Below are 15231 nucleotides of genomic sequence, written 5' to 3' on the forward strand. Positions count from 1 at the left end.
CCACAGACTAATCTAAGATTTAATTTGAAAGGTTTCCATGTCATTCTCACTGGTGCCAAATGGGAACTCATGCACTGACAGAGACACTTTAAAGTTCTCATGCATGCGTGTAGAGCCATTGTGTTATATATATATATATATATATATATTGCGCCTATATCTAAATCCCGGAGCGGTTGTGCAAAGACCCGCCCGGCAGCACTGTTTAATGCAATGTACGTTTTTGTTGTTGTTGAATTACCCATGACAAAGTTATAAAAGTCAACAGTATAGCATGATCAGGTAAAATAATGAATTGCATTAAACAGTGCTGCTGCTCTTTGCGCAATCGCACCGGCATTGGAAAATAATCATTGTGTTCATCTGTGCATCTCCTGTCTTCCTCTTTACTATTGTACCACGTCACATGTCATCTCACGTTCCTCTTTCTCTCTACCTCTCTGTCTCTTGCACGGCCCTCCATGCTAGCGAGTGGTATTTCTAGGCGACTTATTAATGGCTGCTGATGAGATGAAATGGTAGACTCTCGGGAAGCTTTATTTACTCGCCTTTAATACTCTAGCCGTCAAATTGACTTATGTTACTGCCATATGGGCTCTCGGTGCAGGGGGGGGGGGAGTCGGACACAGATTGGCATCACATCCTCACCCCCTTCCCCCCCTACCGGCACCATGCATCCCCTACTGGAATTTTGGAGCCATCGGATCCACATTCAGACCATATCGAACACTGTGTAATTGGGGAGGTTTCTTGGCTTATTACCACGAGAGAGACGCACAGGTTTTGTCAGAGGGATCAGAGCAGGGGTCATACGTGTTTGTGTGCCTTGGGGTGGGTGGTGGGGGGGAGCAGGTGTCATGCCCTGATGGGGGAGGGTCACTTCACTGGGGACCAGGAATGACGGACAGAGTTGTACACACACTCACACTGCAGGACAGAGTGCGTCTGACCAGTGACCACAAAGGCAATCCAGCCCTGGATTACCATAGCTGCATTGTTTGTGGTCGGTTTGATCTCTTCCCCGATTTTGTAAATAGAGCTCTAAATCCGGTCACTTCTTAACTCACAAGTTGCTCTTGGCATGAATCCCAGCATTTATTATGATCAGAGGATGGAACGGTGCCAAATGGTTGTAACAAACTACTGACATGGCTGGCACGGGTGGCATGGCATGTCTACACGGCCATTTAGGTTCACAGTTGGGACCTTCATCCGAGACGTTACATCTGTTATTGTCAAACAGTAAATCTATTCATAGTCATATATATACTGTACCTTTTTAGTTACACATACTGTGTGTGTGTGTGTGTGTGTGTGTGTGTGTGTGTGTGTGTGTGTGTGTGTGTGTGTGTGTGTGTGTGTGTGTGTGTGTGTGTGTGTGTGTGTGTGTGTGTGTGTGTGTGTGTGTGTGTGTGTGTGTGTGTGTGTGTGTGTGTGTGTGTGTGTGTGCGAGAGACAGACAGACAGACAGACAGTGTCTGACAGACAGATAGACAGACAGACAGACAGACAGAGTAAGAACAGACAAGTATAAGCTTCAGCAGGTCAAAAGAGGACAGCTCAACCCCGCCTTATCCCCCTTGGCTCCACAGAGTCGCATTTCAAACCCATCATATCCTACTGTCTTAATTCCACACTTTCTCTCTGCCCCCACACTTCCACTCCCCAGGCGTGCGGTACTCTTTGACACTGAATCTGGCTCCTCATCCAAGTCGTCGATGGATGGATGTTTGTTGGGGAGGAGGGGCACCACCACGCCTGTACCTCCACCCAAGAGCCTGGTGGACCTTTTAGTTCACAGATGGGTGAAGGTTGAATGTGTTTAGTCTTTCTTTGGATGTCCAGGTCAAGTGAATTCTCAAGTCATTGTTTCGAGATGAGACCTGCAGTCAATCCTCCAGAATTATCAGTCTGTGAGGTCTGTGACCCAACCCATTTATTCTATTTTAATTTATTGTTTGACTGTTGTCATGTTTTGGGAAGGGTTTCAAACGCAGTCTGTTCTTCTTCCGTTTTCGGATGGATTTCCTCCGGATGCTCTGGTTTCCTTCCATACCGAAAGACATGAATGTTAGTGACATGTCTGACATCCTCAGTGCCAGTACTGGCCATAGAGACGGACAGTAGCGGATACAGAACACGTCTAATGCCTTGAAGAGTCTAGTCTGGATGGGCCTGAGATTTCTAAGCGTAGATACCGGGATGGATGATGTCACTAGGACTATTGTTTTCACTGTCTATTTTGGCTGCTTTCTGCAAAAGTGGCAGTGTGGCACGCAGCAAAAATAGATAGAATAGCCACATATTTGTAGTTGAATACGATTGCTCAGTCACTACTGTTCTGGGACACTGGTCTGAAACATGTCTGGTGCATTGTCTAGACTGCGTGGCGTGCAGTTGTTTTGCACTAGCAACTTTAAGACAAAAAGTGGTGGAAATTAGGTTTTCCGTTTATATTTAAAAAACATGGTAAAGATCTATCAGAATTGTTAAATCATGTCAGACTGTATTTATGGGTTTGGGTCCTCCAGGGATTAACAGTGCAGTCAGACAAAATGGGCCATAAAAGGGGAATTCAACATCGACAGTGACTTATGAACTTCTCTACATCCCACCTAATAAGGCTTTCATCTCCTCTTGTTTCATTTCTCTCAATGCTTTCATGTGGGTTGAAGATCACTTTCTTAGAGGTTTATAGGCTATATAAGGTACTGGGCAGTTTGTCTTTTCCACATACGGAAATACATGCATACATCTGCAAACTCTTCCAAAGTCCACATCCGTATAATTCTGCTGCGTAGCACCTGTGGATACATTTCGTGTTCACTGGTCTGTTCAGGGACCCGTTTAAGTGATGCTATTGCTATGTTTAATGAACATTTGCATTGGTACGGTAATACTATCTCAACTATCACTTCCCCGCCTGTCAAACTATAGTGTGCAAAGTCTTCAAGAGTGTGAAGAGAAAGTAAACAAACTTGCTGCTTGGGAGACTTTCCTGTGACCCAATCTGTCATGCTTGCGCACGTCTTCTCACCGATCACATCACACACCACGCTCACTCGGAATGCTTCGTGTCGAAGGGCACCAGGCTTGCCAGGTGTGAACTGCGCAACGCGACAACAACATGCCACCAGGGAAAAAGAGAAGCACGCCGGCACAAAAGAAGTCCCCTGTAACTAAAAGTACACCAAACGGCCCAAAACGCACAATCCTCCCCGTCTGCCTTTTTCTGTCTTCCTCTTCACTGTGAGACGATGATCCCTTTGTGAAGTCGAGGACAAAGCCTCCATAATTACATGCAGATTATTTTGTAGGAGAAAAAAATAGAGATGATCTGCGACATGCTGACAGTCACTTTGTTGTCTCTGTCTGGAAGAGCGCTTTGCTCAGAATATTCTTTTCTGCTTTTAAGATTTTCTTTTGCATTTGCTTTAATTCTGCCATTGTTGAGGGACATTTAACAAAAGGCAGAAAGAGAGTAAAGGAACTTATACAAGATGAGGACGACGGACAAGACGTTAATTTCTGTGTCCTTGCACCAGGCACCACACTGAAATAAGTGAAATTGCCCTCCAAAGAGTGTCTGTGTGTGTACATGCGTGTTTGCCTGCGTGCACGTCTGTGTGCGCGCGTGTGTGCGAGTGTGAGAAAGAGCAAGGGAGACCTCTGCCATTGTTGTGGTTTTACAAGATAAGCCACATCCTGACAACTGGAAGCAAAGCAAGTTTATTAATAGCTCAATGATGTCCAAATTTATCCCCTTCTGGGACCACTTCTGCCGGTTGTTTTGATTTAGCGCGCGTCCCCGGGAATGCTGGGGGTCACCAGCACAGTCACAGTCACTTCCTGGCACATCACGGTCCCTTCCCAGCCCCCACTCTTACCCCAGCCCCATTGTGTCGCTCACAACTTCTCTCTGCACTCAAATCATGACACCTGGGAGGAAGAAAAGCTTTTTAAAACGAACAGAACTCACACCAGGTGGTCCTGCCTGATGCCTGCCATTGAAGGAGTGTGTCTTGTAATTTCACTCCCTCTGAAGCGTTCGGTAAGACGTCTCTGTTCTTGAAGGCCTCCGTGAATAATGCGTTAAACAGAATTGGGGCAGTAATTTACACTGAAATTAATAAGAGAGGAGATCAACATGAAATAATGTTGTTTATACTGCTGTGATCTGACATCTGTCTGCAAAGACATTGCAGGAAATTATTCAAGGCACATTCAGTCTGTCTGTCTGTCTGTCTGTCTGTCTGTCTGTCTGTCTGTCTGTCTGTCTGTCTAAAACACAAGTGAGGTACTTGTGTTGTGTGCCTGCTTAAGTAACCAAACAGCCAAATAGATATCCAAATGGTATTCCACAGTGTATGTAAACTGCTCTGGCAAGCTAGGCAAATTCATTATGTAACTTGTGCTCAGGCTTCAGATGCTTTTAACTTGGTAAAAAGGCAGTAAGAGTTCTCTCAAAGAGCCTCTTTGTGTGAATAGAGTTGCATAATGCCGTATATTTGTTTTTATTATTATTAATGCCTGTTATTGACAGTTATTCAAGAGAGAGGAAGAAGTACAGAGGAAGTCTGTATTCTTCTTGAACATTTTCACAAAATGGTTGCAGGTGCTATACACCAAGATTCAAGAGAGTCTCAAGAGCTCAAAGCTATATTGTCATTCAACAAATATATGAAATGCGTAATTGAATGAAATTCCATTCCACTGGCTTACTATAATCTAAAACTATTCCTAGTTAAAAGAATACTAAAACACTACAATGCTCAAATAAATCACCACCAACTAGAGAAAGTGTAGCTCGGCGAACAGGTCTCCGCCAGGTCAGGTAGGCTATTGTGGGCCAGCAATGTTCGGAATTGGGCAAATCAGGCATAGGAAAAAATCGGGCAGACCCGTCTTGATCACTTGACTATAGAGCGTCTTGATCACTTGACTATAGAGCGTTGCAGCCCCGGCCCCTTTCATGACGACGAGCGGCTCGGAAAATAATTTCCCATGATTTTTTCCCCATAGACGTTTCAAAAAGTATTTATTTAAAGATCTGTAAGCCAACAAAGCCAACTCGGATCGTGACAAATCATGATAATAAACATAAATACTTTGGGCCGAACAAATAATTACAAAGACGAAAAACAACAAAAAAAGTGTTGTCACGATTTGTCACGATCCGAGTTGGCTTTGTCTGAGGCTTACAGGTCTTTAAATAAATACTTTTTGAAACTACTATGGGAAAAATGCATGGAAAATTCTCTTCTGGGTCCCTCGTTGTTCTGAAAGGGGACGGGACCTCTATAGAGATATTTGTGTACCGATTTGCGTGATGTTTGGACAAACTTTGTTGGAGTAATATATATTTTTCTCTTTGCAAAAATCGGCCTCCTGGTGGTGCTATAATAGGGCAATGTTAAAAGGGTGGCATTTGTTCCTCAACCTAGTGCGAACGTGCGTGCAGAGTTTGACCGCAATATTGGACGATGCGTCCATGATTTGTAGCATTTTGTTCAAAACAAGCCACTCCTGCAAACTTTACATGTGAATCTTAGCCAATCAGAACGCTATAGTTCTGATTGAAGCCATGCTGCACTCATTATAGGCAGTGATGCATCCGGTCAGAATGCTCTCAGTGTATTATTATTCACTTTAGCAACTAACTGTTGTCATCATTTGCCCTTGGTTTTCTCACCCATGTCTTACTCCAAAGTGTGCCTGGCCGCATAGGCTCATATGCAATCAATGTCTTTATTCACTGCACAATGGTTCTCAAAGTGGGGTCCAGGGACCCTCGGGGGTGTTCCAAATGGACCTTTATAGACCTGTAACTCGGATAGTGGTTTTTGGTTTCATTTGTACTCTCTCAGAGTTAAGGGGGTTCTTGACATTAACAGGAAGGCCAAGGAGCAGACGACCTGGACCTCAGTGTCCATTTTAATAAGAGTTAAAATAAGGAACTCTATTCAGAAAGACTCCACATTCCAGCCTGATGTCATTGGTTGGAACACCATGTCCCACACATTATCAGTTCTCTAAAACAAACAGAACTATCTTTCTGTTTGTTACTGTTTGTTATATACTTATATACAGTATATGGAGATCTAAGGGTGGCAGTGGGGACATTCTCTTGAGTGTACAGGGTTTGATGAGGGCCTTAATTTCCGGGCCATTTGAGAACTCTAGTTTTCGCCGGCTGCCGGGAGCGGCTGCACTAATAACTGTGGGGCAGGCCCGTCTAGAGTTTGAATCAGTAAAAAAGGAGACTTTGAAGAGGAATGATGGATGGACAACATATGGAATGTCAGAACAGGTTCTGGCATATCCATATATGGAGATCTAAGGCTTTGATCTTTGAGGTCAGGTGAGTTGCTGGCCAATATTGATGACATCAAGGATCTCCAGGTTTAGGCTTAACTGCGACAGCCCCCATATATGGGGGCTGATGTCACGTGATGTCACGATTACCTGAGCGATGGGGATTGTAGGTTAGGTGTCATAAATGCAAGGTTTCATAGTCATAGTATGATTATTTTGTTTGTGTATATGCTCAGTGTTCAACATTTCAAAGTAGCATTTTTTATCCTATACCCTGGTTTGTGTGTACCCCATAGCGATGATTTAATTAGCTGAGCACGAAATGCGAGGATATAAAGTGACGCCAAAAGTGATTGGCCCGGGATGTGATGATGAATGATGATGTGTGATGAGAGCGCCCCTCACTTCACACAAGTGTGATTTTTATATATGGGGGAGAGCATAGTGACGCGTTCGGTAGGATTTGGGTTTATTTGGCCACCATCTTGCTGCCTACATGTAGGCAAGTAGGATGCTAGGCTACTTGGCTGCCAGTCTGTAGTTCGTAAATTTGCTTGTCAGTGACGCTAGTGTGTATTCTGTCAGTACACCATCTTCTATCTCTCTACTATCTTGGACTTGTCACAACTCTTCTACTCTAGAGTCTATGGCTCTGGATCGACGGTGGTATTATTATTATTCGTCGTTAGAAAATGTTTGAGTGTTCTGATCTGATAGCCGCCTCCCCTCCCCTCACGTCAAAACAGTTAACAATGTTTACATCTTACTTGACGAGAAGACATGTGGACATTTCCGTATGGAACCAGGGAGAGGGGAAAAACACCACGAGAGTGACAAGTGATCAGTCAAACATGTGTTCTCTCCGCAGTAAATAAATAATCTGTCTGTATGCGATCTGACCTTTATTATCTTTTATTACACATGTCATACTCGTTTGAGGACAGGTAGATCTAGCAGATCTAGAGCAGAGCATACATGTGTTTGGGAATGTTGCTGAAGGTTATGTTATTTTGTCAGCTGACTCCCAAATCAAAGAAACCATACAGAGTGTATTTAATTATTTGATATCGCCGACAGTTAACACACTGCAAGGCTACAATGGAAGCATAATTCTGACGGCCCGCGGTGGAATGGACATTGGACAAGTTAGGGTATAACAGGGCAGACCCATTACTGTTGTGGATCAAGGTTATGTTATTTGTCATCTGACACCCAAACCATACAGTGTTTATTTAAAAACACTGTATGTAGACTGTAAAATCTATAATGGTATATGTCTCTACAGTGAGGCTGGAAAATGTAGCCTCGCAGCCTACTACTAGCCTACTGGTAGGCAGGAAAATGTCAACCAGAATAACCCGTTCTGAGTGAAACTCCTCCTATGCACTGGCCCTATAGGACTTAATTTCATGCCACATACTGTACCATACATTTTGTATAGTTGTAATTGTAATAGGTAAATAATAAATACAGTACCATGTTGATGTAGCCTATTTTCTTTAATATTTTCTTTAATGCATTGGTTGCACAATAATCATATTGTGTGTAATATAACATCAACATTGATTGTTTACTACTGTAATTTGATAGAAAGTAGAAACATTGGTCAAAGGCAATGATTGTCCATATTTTTATATATTTTTATTTCCTAATGCCCTATTTTATAATATAACAATACTAATGTTGAACTTGAATGACTGTCACGTTAAAGTAGTGAAAATGTGATGCATTGTTTGTGATCTATTTTTCTTTTACCTTCAGCTATAGAGGGTACTGTATATGCACATGCATAAAGTGAGTGGAAAAGTGAGTTTAACTTTCGTTTAATGTCGTTTCATGCAATCAGATATAGGGCTTTTCAGTATGGATGTATTATGGGCTGTCAAGGCCACCAAGTATTATTTTGCCACTCGGTAGGCGTTCCCACATAACTTCCGCATATGATGATGATATCACGCACATACCTGATAGGGAAGCCAGGATGAAAATTGGTTAAGTCTGTGGGCTTTGTAAATATTTGATCAATGAAAAGCATTAACAAGACCTTGTGACGACGAGATAACTACCACATTGGATCCGCATGTTTTCTGAAAAGTAACACTTTTGGAGAAGACATAGAAGGTATCCACAGCAATGCCATGCAATTAAGTGTCTACTTATTCTTATTCAATAATCATAATAATAGAAAACTAATTAGAGTGGTATTAGCGAGGCCGCCGTCTGGGAATGGAAAGGTCACTCGGTCCCCCCAGTCTACGTGTCAAAGTGTCCCTGAACAAGAAGCCCCCTAACGCCTAACTGCTCCCTCTGGGTGGAGTGCTGTATTAATAGCAGCCACTGCTCCTAACAGTTAGGATGGACACATTTCACATGCAGGGCAAATGTACAGTACAATACAAATTGTGTTGGTTGGTGTTGCCAGGCTGGGAAGTTAACATGGGTGTCTGTGAATTGGCTGTTGAATTGAATGTTTAAGCAGTTTGTCTCAAATGTATTATAAATAAGTGTTATTATGATGATTATTTTAACATTTTATTGTGAATAGTTCGGCAGGTGTGTGTGTGTGTGTGTGTGTGTGTGTGTGTGTGTGCGCGCACATGTGACTCCAAGTGCAAGAACTTGGCAGATTGCCAGCTCAAACTATCAACTGGCAGAGATAGGCATGAAAGAAAGTTATGGGCTTATTTTCCCTGGTGTAATACTTGGGACACAAAGTGTATGTGTCTATGGGGAGGGGGGGGGGGGGTCACGGAATGACAGCAGCAGCAGCGCACAAAGGCGTACAGAGTGGATAAGGTGACAGTGAAGCGGGGGAAAATGTGTCAGACCTGTTTGCCGTCATGCTGCAGCACTGTTACGGCACATGCTGACTCACACATAGTATTTAGTGTTCTTCCTCCTGTGTGTGTGTGTGTGTGGGTGTGCTGCTGCTTGCTTTGAGTTTGACACACGATATCACAATGACATCTTGGTATGTTAATTACCGCCGCCACCGCAGGAGAACGAGCTTCGCCGGGGGCCACGTGACACACAAAAAGAAGTTACAGGCCAAATGCACATAATAATGGGACAGCATGACGCCGACTTACTCCACATGCTGATTATGTTTGTCCACAAGCATTTCCTTCTGCACACGTCGCTCAAAGTAATTTATATGCTAAAGGGATTTGAGTGCATATATAGCTCATGATGGTGAAACATTTGGCCAAACCGTCATCTACGTATAAGCTTTCCTGAAGGAATAAAAAAAAGAATACCGGCATCATGGGCCCAAAATATTTGCACTGTCACACACAGCTGATCACGTGTGTGGCTGAGCTCATAGCCTGCTGGGAACCGTGTTCATCTTATTACCTCGGTTCTCAACGTGGGCCCCGGGGCCCCCCAGGCGGTCCTTGGAGTCCTTATTATAAGGTTTTTGGAAACACTCCTTTGAAACAGGTTGATGACTACAAGTATTTGAGGTAGAGGTAGAAAACTGTCCCCTGTTCCCTGATATCATCGCTGCTAGGGACACATGCTACAGCAGGCAGGAACTGGGGATAGCAATGAAGGACCGGGGAGTTTGGCGTGGCATTGTGAAATCCATGATCTCGACCACGGTCAAAAAAAGATGATGAGGAATCACTGGTTGTCGGCAGTATTAGTTTGATGGATGGTGTCTCATTAATAAGGAACTTTAGGTGGATAAGATGGGAAGAAAGTTTAGGTGGGTGCATGGCTCAATGTGGAGCATGTAGGAGTCTTAAAGTTTAGGTGGGTGCATGGCTCAATGTGGAGAATGTAGGAGTCTTGAGACTGTACAAATGGACGTATACGGGTAATTTCTTGTAATATATGAATAGTGCTGCACAATAATGGAATCTCATTTCTAAATTTGAGCAAGAATCGTTCAGCACTAGTTGACTAGTGTCCAATTCATTTTATTTACTCTTTTTGATACGAGAGAGACTTCAAGGCAGGTTTAAGTCAAGCATTTGATGTCGAATGTAGTAATGTTCAACAGTTCAGCAACTACAGACTAAAAGACGATAAATATTTTTATGGGGAAAAAAATGAATGGTGTGTGAGAATCATGATTTATTTTCTTGTGGAGGAAAATCGAGATTCACATTTGAGCAAGTATCATGCAGCACTAATCAAATAGGTTAAATAAGTACTGCCTTACCCTGGCCTATATCTCTGACCTGTCTCTGTCCCTTCCTTGCCTTCCAGATCCTTGTCTGCAGGTCGTGCCACCATGCATGGGTGAAGCCGACCGTTTCAGCCTGGAAGCCCTCCGACACATCCACAAGCAGCTAGACGATGACAATGACGGAGGCATCGAGGTCAATGAGAGTGTGGAGGTGAGCCCCCCCCCCCCCCCCCCCCCACACACACACACACACACACACACACACACACACACACACACACACACACACACTTCTCGCTAGGGTTGAGTACCGAACTCTGTACTTTTAAGGCTACAGATCAAATTCCGAAAATACTACAGGGCTACAGGGTACTAATCATATTAGAACAACTGGTGCCATATTTCAGTGTTACATTTTGTTTACTCTGAATAGCTCGCAGTGATGCTCATAGGCATGGCTATTAGTTACCTTGCATCTCTCGCTTACCCAGAAATTAAAGGCAATAACGTTGATCCAACAACACAGCGGGACAATAACAGTCCTGGGCCTGGCATCCGAAACGGTGATTGAAACTGTTTGGATCCTAGAGTGAAGCTATCATTTGCTAAAAAGCATAATTTAAAAGTATTGACCTCCTTGCTGAGAAACACAGCCCTGTTTCTGACCAACTGCGTCAACAAGTGTGTTTTCAATTCGGAGGACCCCTAGTTTGGAAGATGCTGCCTGTATGAAATGCCACGTCATTGCATTAAATGGCAATGTGTGGCATGATGTTATAGGTGCCAAAATGCAGGACCCCTTTCAGAAGATTGGTGTCTGTCTGAAAAGGTGCGGCTTGTTGCTCGCAAATCACAATGTCACGTCGTTGCATTAAATAAAATCATCTTAATTTGGTATGCAGATGTTTATGCTTTCATTTTTTTATCCATGCAGCACTCATTTCATTGGACTGTGATGTGCATGGGCTTTTCCTACAGCCCCCCCCCCCCACCCTTCCCCCTCCCACGCACACAATTGCTTTGTCTCTGCTATTTCATTACGTATATTAGTGTCAGACAGTATATGACCGTGTTTGTGACTCTGTTATGGGTTGTGTAGCAACTCATTTGACTTCTCTTGGAACTATTACTGTGTTTTGCCCATACAGTTTTTCAAGTCATCAGATAACGACTCCGTTCTGGAAAGGGAGTATGCTGTGTGTTTTATGTGTTTTACGTGTGATTATGGTGATGTGCTGTAGCCTACATGCAGCATGCTTTGTAGAGGTCTTCACGGGTGACCGAGCCGGGTCCGGGTCGGATCCCGGATGTTTTCAGGTCTCTGGTTTTACCCGAAGACCTCTAATGCTTCGCTCGCCAAAGCTGAAGCCTCTTGAAGCATGTCTGCTACAGTGCTTTACGATTTGTAACTGCCGATGATCGTTAAGCGTTATTCATAGTCTGGATTTTCGGTGGTTAGGTGAGGAACTACAACATGTCGTCACGAGCCGCGGTGAAGAGCAAACCACCGCCACCGCCCCAGCGCTTCTCTCCGCTCAACGTTATTTCAGGTGGTCACCTCACCACCGAAAATCCAGACTATGAATGAGCCTTTACACCCGTCATTGTGTTTTATATGATAAAGTTGGGTTGGCCAATCTCTCGCAGTTCGTAGAAAGCAACATCATATTTTCTTCGTTCATAAGGCCTAGTGCGGTAAGCTTCCTTTGTACCTATCTTTGCTTTTAGATCCAAAGGTCGCTGGACATTCAACACGGTCACAAACACAATTAGATATACCAGTCCGCGTGAGAACAGTGAACAAGGAAAGACTGCTTTCATTTATTATGCCCTGCATGTGCGTGCGTGCGTGTGCATGTGATGGTGAGGGATGATGATTCGATGATTTCGACAGCAAATCTAGAGTCATAGTCTCTTGAATAGTTTTAATTTAGTTTTGGTCTCACAACGCAACTTGTAGATCGGCTATTTTCATCATGCAACAAAGTGTAAAATGTTATTCTGAATCTCTTGTCCACTAGTCCCTTCCTTTTCCTACATTTTAGTCTAGTTTTTATTTGTTGACGAAATTGTCACTATATTCATTCTTAGTTTTAGTCATCATAGGTTAGTTTTCATTTAGTTTCCATTTAGTTTTCGTCAGTGAAAAAGGGTATGGTCGACGGACATTGTTTCTCATAGTATTAGTCGACGAAATCAACACTGGACCAGAGCCCTCCTGTGACCTAGCCCTGCCCGCTGCTAATCACCAGTCTCTTATTTTGAAAGGAGCGGGAGGGCCATGGAGTTCACATCACATTCTGTCCGTGTGCATCAGTGGCAGGAGTCATTTTTAACTGGCAGGGCAGTGCAGGTGCGAGACACGTTTATACCACCGCTCTTTGCCGTGACATTGAGTTGGTGTCTCAGCATAGCTTAAGGCCGTGTGCTTTTAGGCCCTGTTTAAGACTCCCTAAGGCCAGGGTGTTGGAACTCACCCCATGGGGCTGGATTAGGGAAATATGTGTGTCAGTGTGTGTTTGTGCCCATCTGTGCGGAGTGGACTGAATGCACAGTGGATGTACACAGTGTTGCCAGAGTTTGCGAGAGAAAAAAGCAACTAGGTAAAATGAGCCCACATGAGCATTGGATATTTGAAAATAATCTTGTAGATCTGCTTCTTTACAACATCAATCTGGTACAGTCAGTGGTCACAACATGCTTTTAGATGGGGGTCCATGGACAAATACATATTCATTTGGGGGTCCTTGAAATTAAAATGTTTGAGAGCCAATGGTTTAAACAACAGGAAGCAAGCCCAAATAATCAACTATACTTTAGAAACGAACAAACCCAAAAAAGTGACTTTACAGAAAAGCAAGCCTAAAGTCGCTTCTAATAAGCAGACATGGCAACACTGGATGTACAGTACTTGTGTGAGTCTATGCTTGAGTGAGTGTGTGCACATGTGCATCCATGTGTATACTATGTGTTAATTTGTGGGCATGATGTGTGTCTTTAGATGAAGGCCCTGGCCTAGTTTCTGCCCTTTGACACAAATCCATTTCTACCGCCAGCGGTATCCCCTAAGTTGTTTTTGGCTGGCATTCATGTTTAAAAATGGAGGGCCGTGATTTCTCTATTTTTCATTCAGTCTGAATTCAGTCTTTTCAAGGCAAGGGACTATTTTCTGCATGACTTTGAAATGCTCAGCCTTGAACGCGACATTTCAAGTCTCTGCCAGTTGATTTTCATACCATATTTTACTGAAACCAGTGGCCTCCTAAAACGTCTCTAATACGTAAACTACGATATGCGTTTGGAAAAATGGTTTGCAGTAATGTCTATTCTTTAATAGTTCTACTCTGTAAACCGTGTTCCCCGCTTTTTAATCCATATGTCGGTGCTGCGTAATACGCTAAACCCGCTATTTGTTTAATGTGATTAATTCGACATTTTTTATAATTAAAAAGAAAGAGCAGATTTGTCGCGGTCCTGGTGACGAGGCCGTCGTGTTATGATGACGAGACCGGAAATCAAGCCATGCTCTGGGCTGCTAGGGCTTCTGGGAAAATGAGTTTAATGCAAGTGAACGGGCGTATGCAAATACTTGGGCGTATGCTCCAAAGGTAATAAATCAATCCTGGCAGCCTAGATAGGATGGATAGATTAATCTAAGGCCCCGAAAGGACAGACGTGACTGCCACTGTTTTCACCAAACGAGTATCTTATCAGCGATTGAACAATGATTGAACAATCTCAGACCGTTGTTGTGCGTGTGACACGGATGCTGAGAATGTGATTGTGGATCTTGTGTTTGCCTTAAAAGCACTCGTGTAGAACAACAACTATTATTATTCATCATTTTGTGACATTTCCAGAAATAAGACGCGAAAAGAATGAAAAGCAAGACTTTTGCACACCTACATAAAACGATATGTTCGTCAGAGAGGGCCAAATTAGGGCTGACATATATAAGAGAGGAAATAAGATAACCTGTTTGTTTTTTTTGTTTTTTGCACTTGAAGACGGTGTGTGCTGGAGTTTTTTCTTCTTGAGAAATAAGAAGTAACTCAATGTCTAGCGACAAAAAATAGAAGAAGAATATTCTTATTGTTTTATCTAAATATCGTATCTCCTGAATGTTCCTCTTTCTGATGGTGTCAGATATATGATAATGGTTAACACAGTGCCATGACGAGGTCTCTCTCTCTTCCTGGTAGACTAGACAGACACAGATTGGGGGTCGAGAGTGTCGAAAGGCCATGCCTTGGTTACTGTCACTAATCCTGAGCTGGCATCTGGTCTGACAGCCCCCCCCACTCCCCAAGCCCAACATGTGCCATGATCATGAACAAGTCAATGTCAGCACATAACATCAACAACGCATAACAAAGCTCCCACTGATGTCCCCCTCCCACTCACGCAATAAATAAATGTTAGATCACTTGTACAGTACATGCAATTACAGTTGTCGTCATTCTCATCGCACGTAACATCCCTGGGGTTAGACTGTATAGACGATTAGACGGTAAGAAATACCAGTATTGCTTATCTCCGTATCGGCAAATGATTAATTATCGCATTGTTGGAAATATGACTGAAATGTCGTCATCGTGCCATGTGTAATCACTCAGAGACAGCGTAGATATTCAGTGACAACCACATCAGCTTTTTTTTAACCTCTTGTTTTGGAGAGCAGAGCATGTTGAAGGGCAAAACTAGTGATTTACAGCTTGGACGACAAGTCAGGGTTTAGAAGCTCTGCCAGTGGGAGGCACGCTGAGACCAGGGGGCTTCAT

General features: G+C 43.3%; 1 protein-coding gene across 5 annotated transcripts in view; it reads left to right on the forward strand.

Moving 5' to 3' along the window:
• stim2b (stromal interaction molecule 2b) overlaps positions 1-15231 on the forward strand; it is a 57496-nt gene that overhangs the window by 17620 nt on the left and 24645 nt on the right. For 3 of the 5 annotated variants that reach the window (XM_080792772.1, XM_080792771.1, XM_080792773.1), the window contains 2 exons: positions 10531-10661; positions 11599-11646. In XM_080792772.1, coding sequence (XP_080648898.1) covers positions 10531-10661; positions 11599-11646 — 179 coding nt within the window. Of the gene's footprint in view, positions 1-10530; positions 10662-11598; positions 11647-15231 lie in introns of those variants that run through there. The other 2 variants (XM_080792774.1, XM_080792775.1) reach the window with 2 other exon arrangements.

The sequence above is a fragment of the Protomyctophum bolini genome (genome assembly GCF_963924005.1).
Source record: "Protomyctophum bolini genome assembly, chromosome: 20".
NCBI classification, from domain to species: Eukaryota; Metazoa; Chordata; class Actinopteri; order Myctophiformes; family Myctophidae; genus Protomyctophum; species Protomyctophum bolini.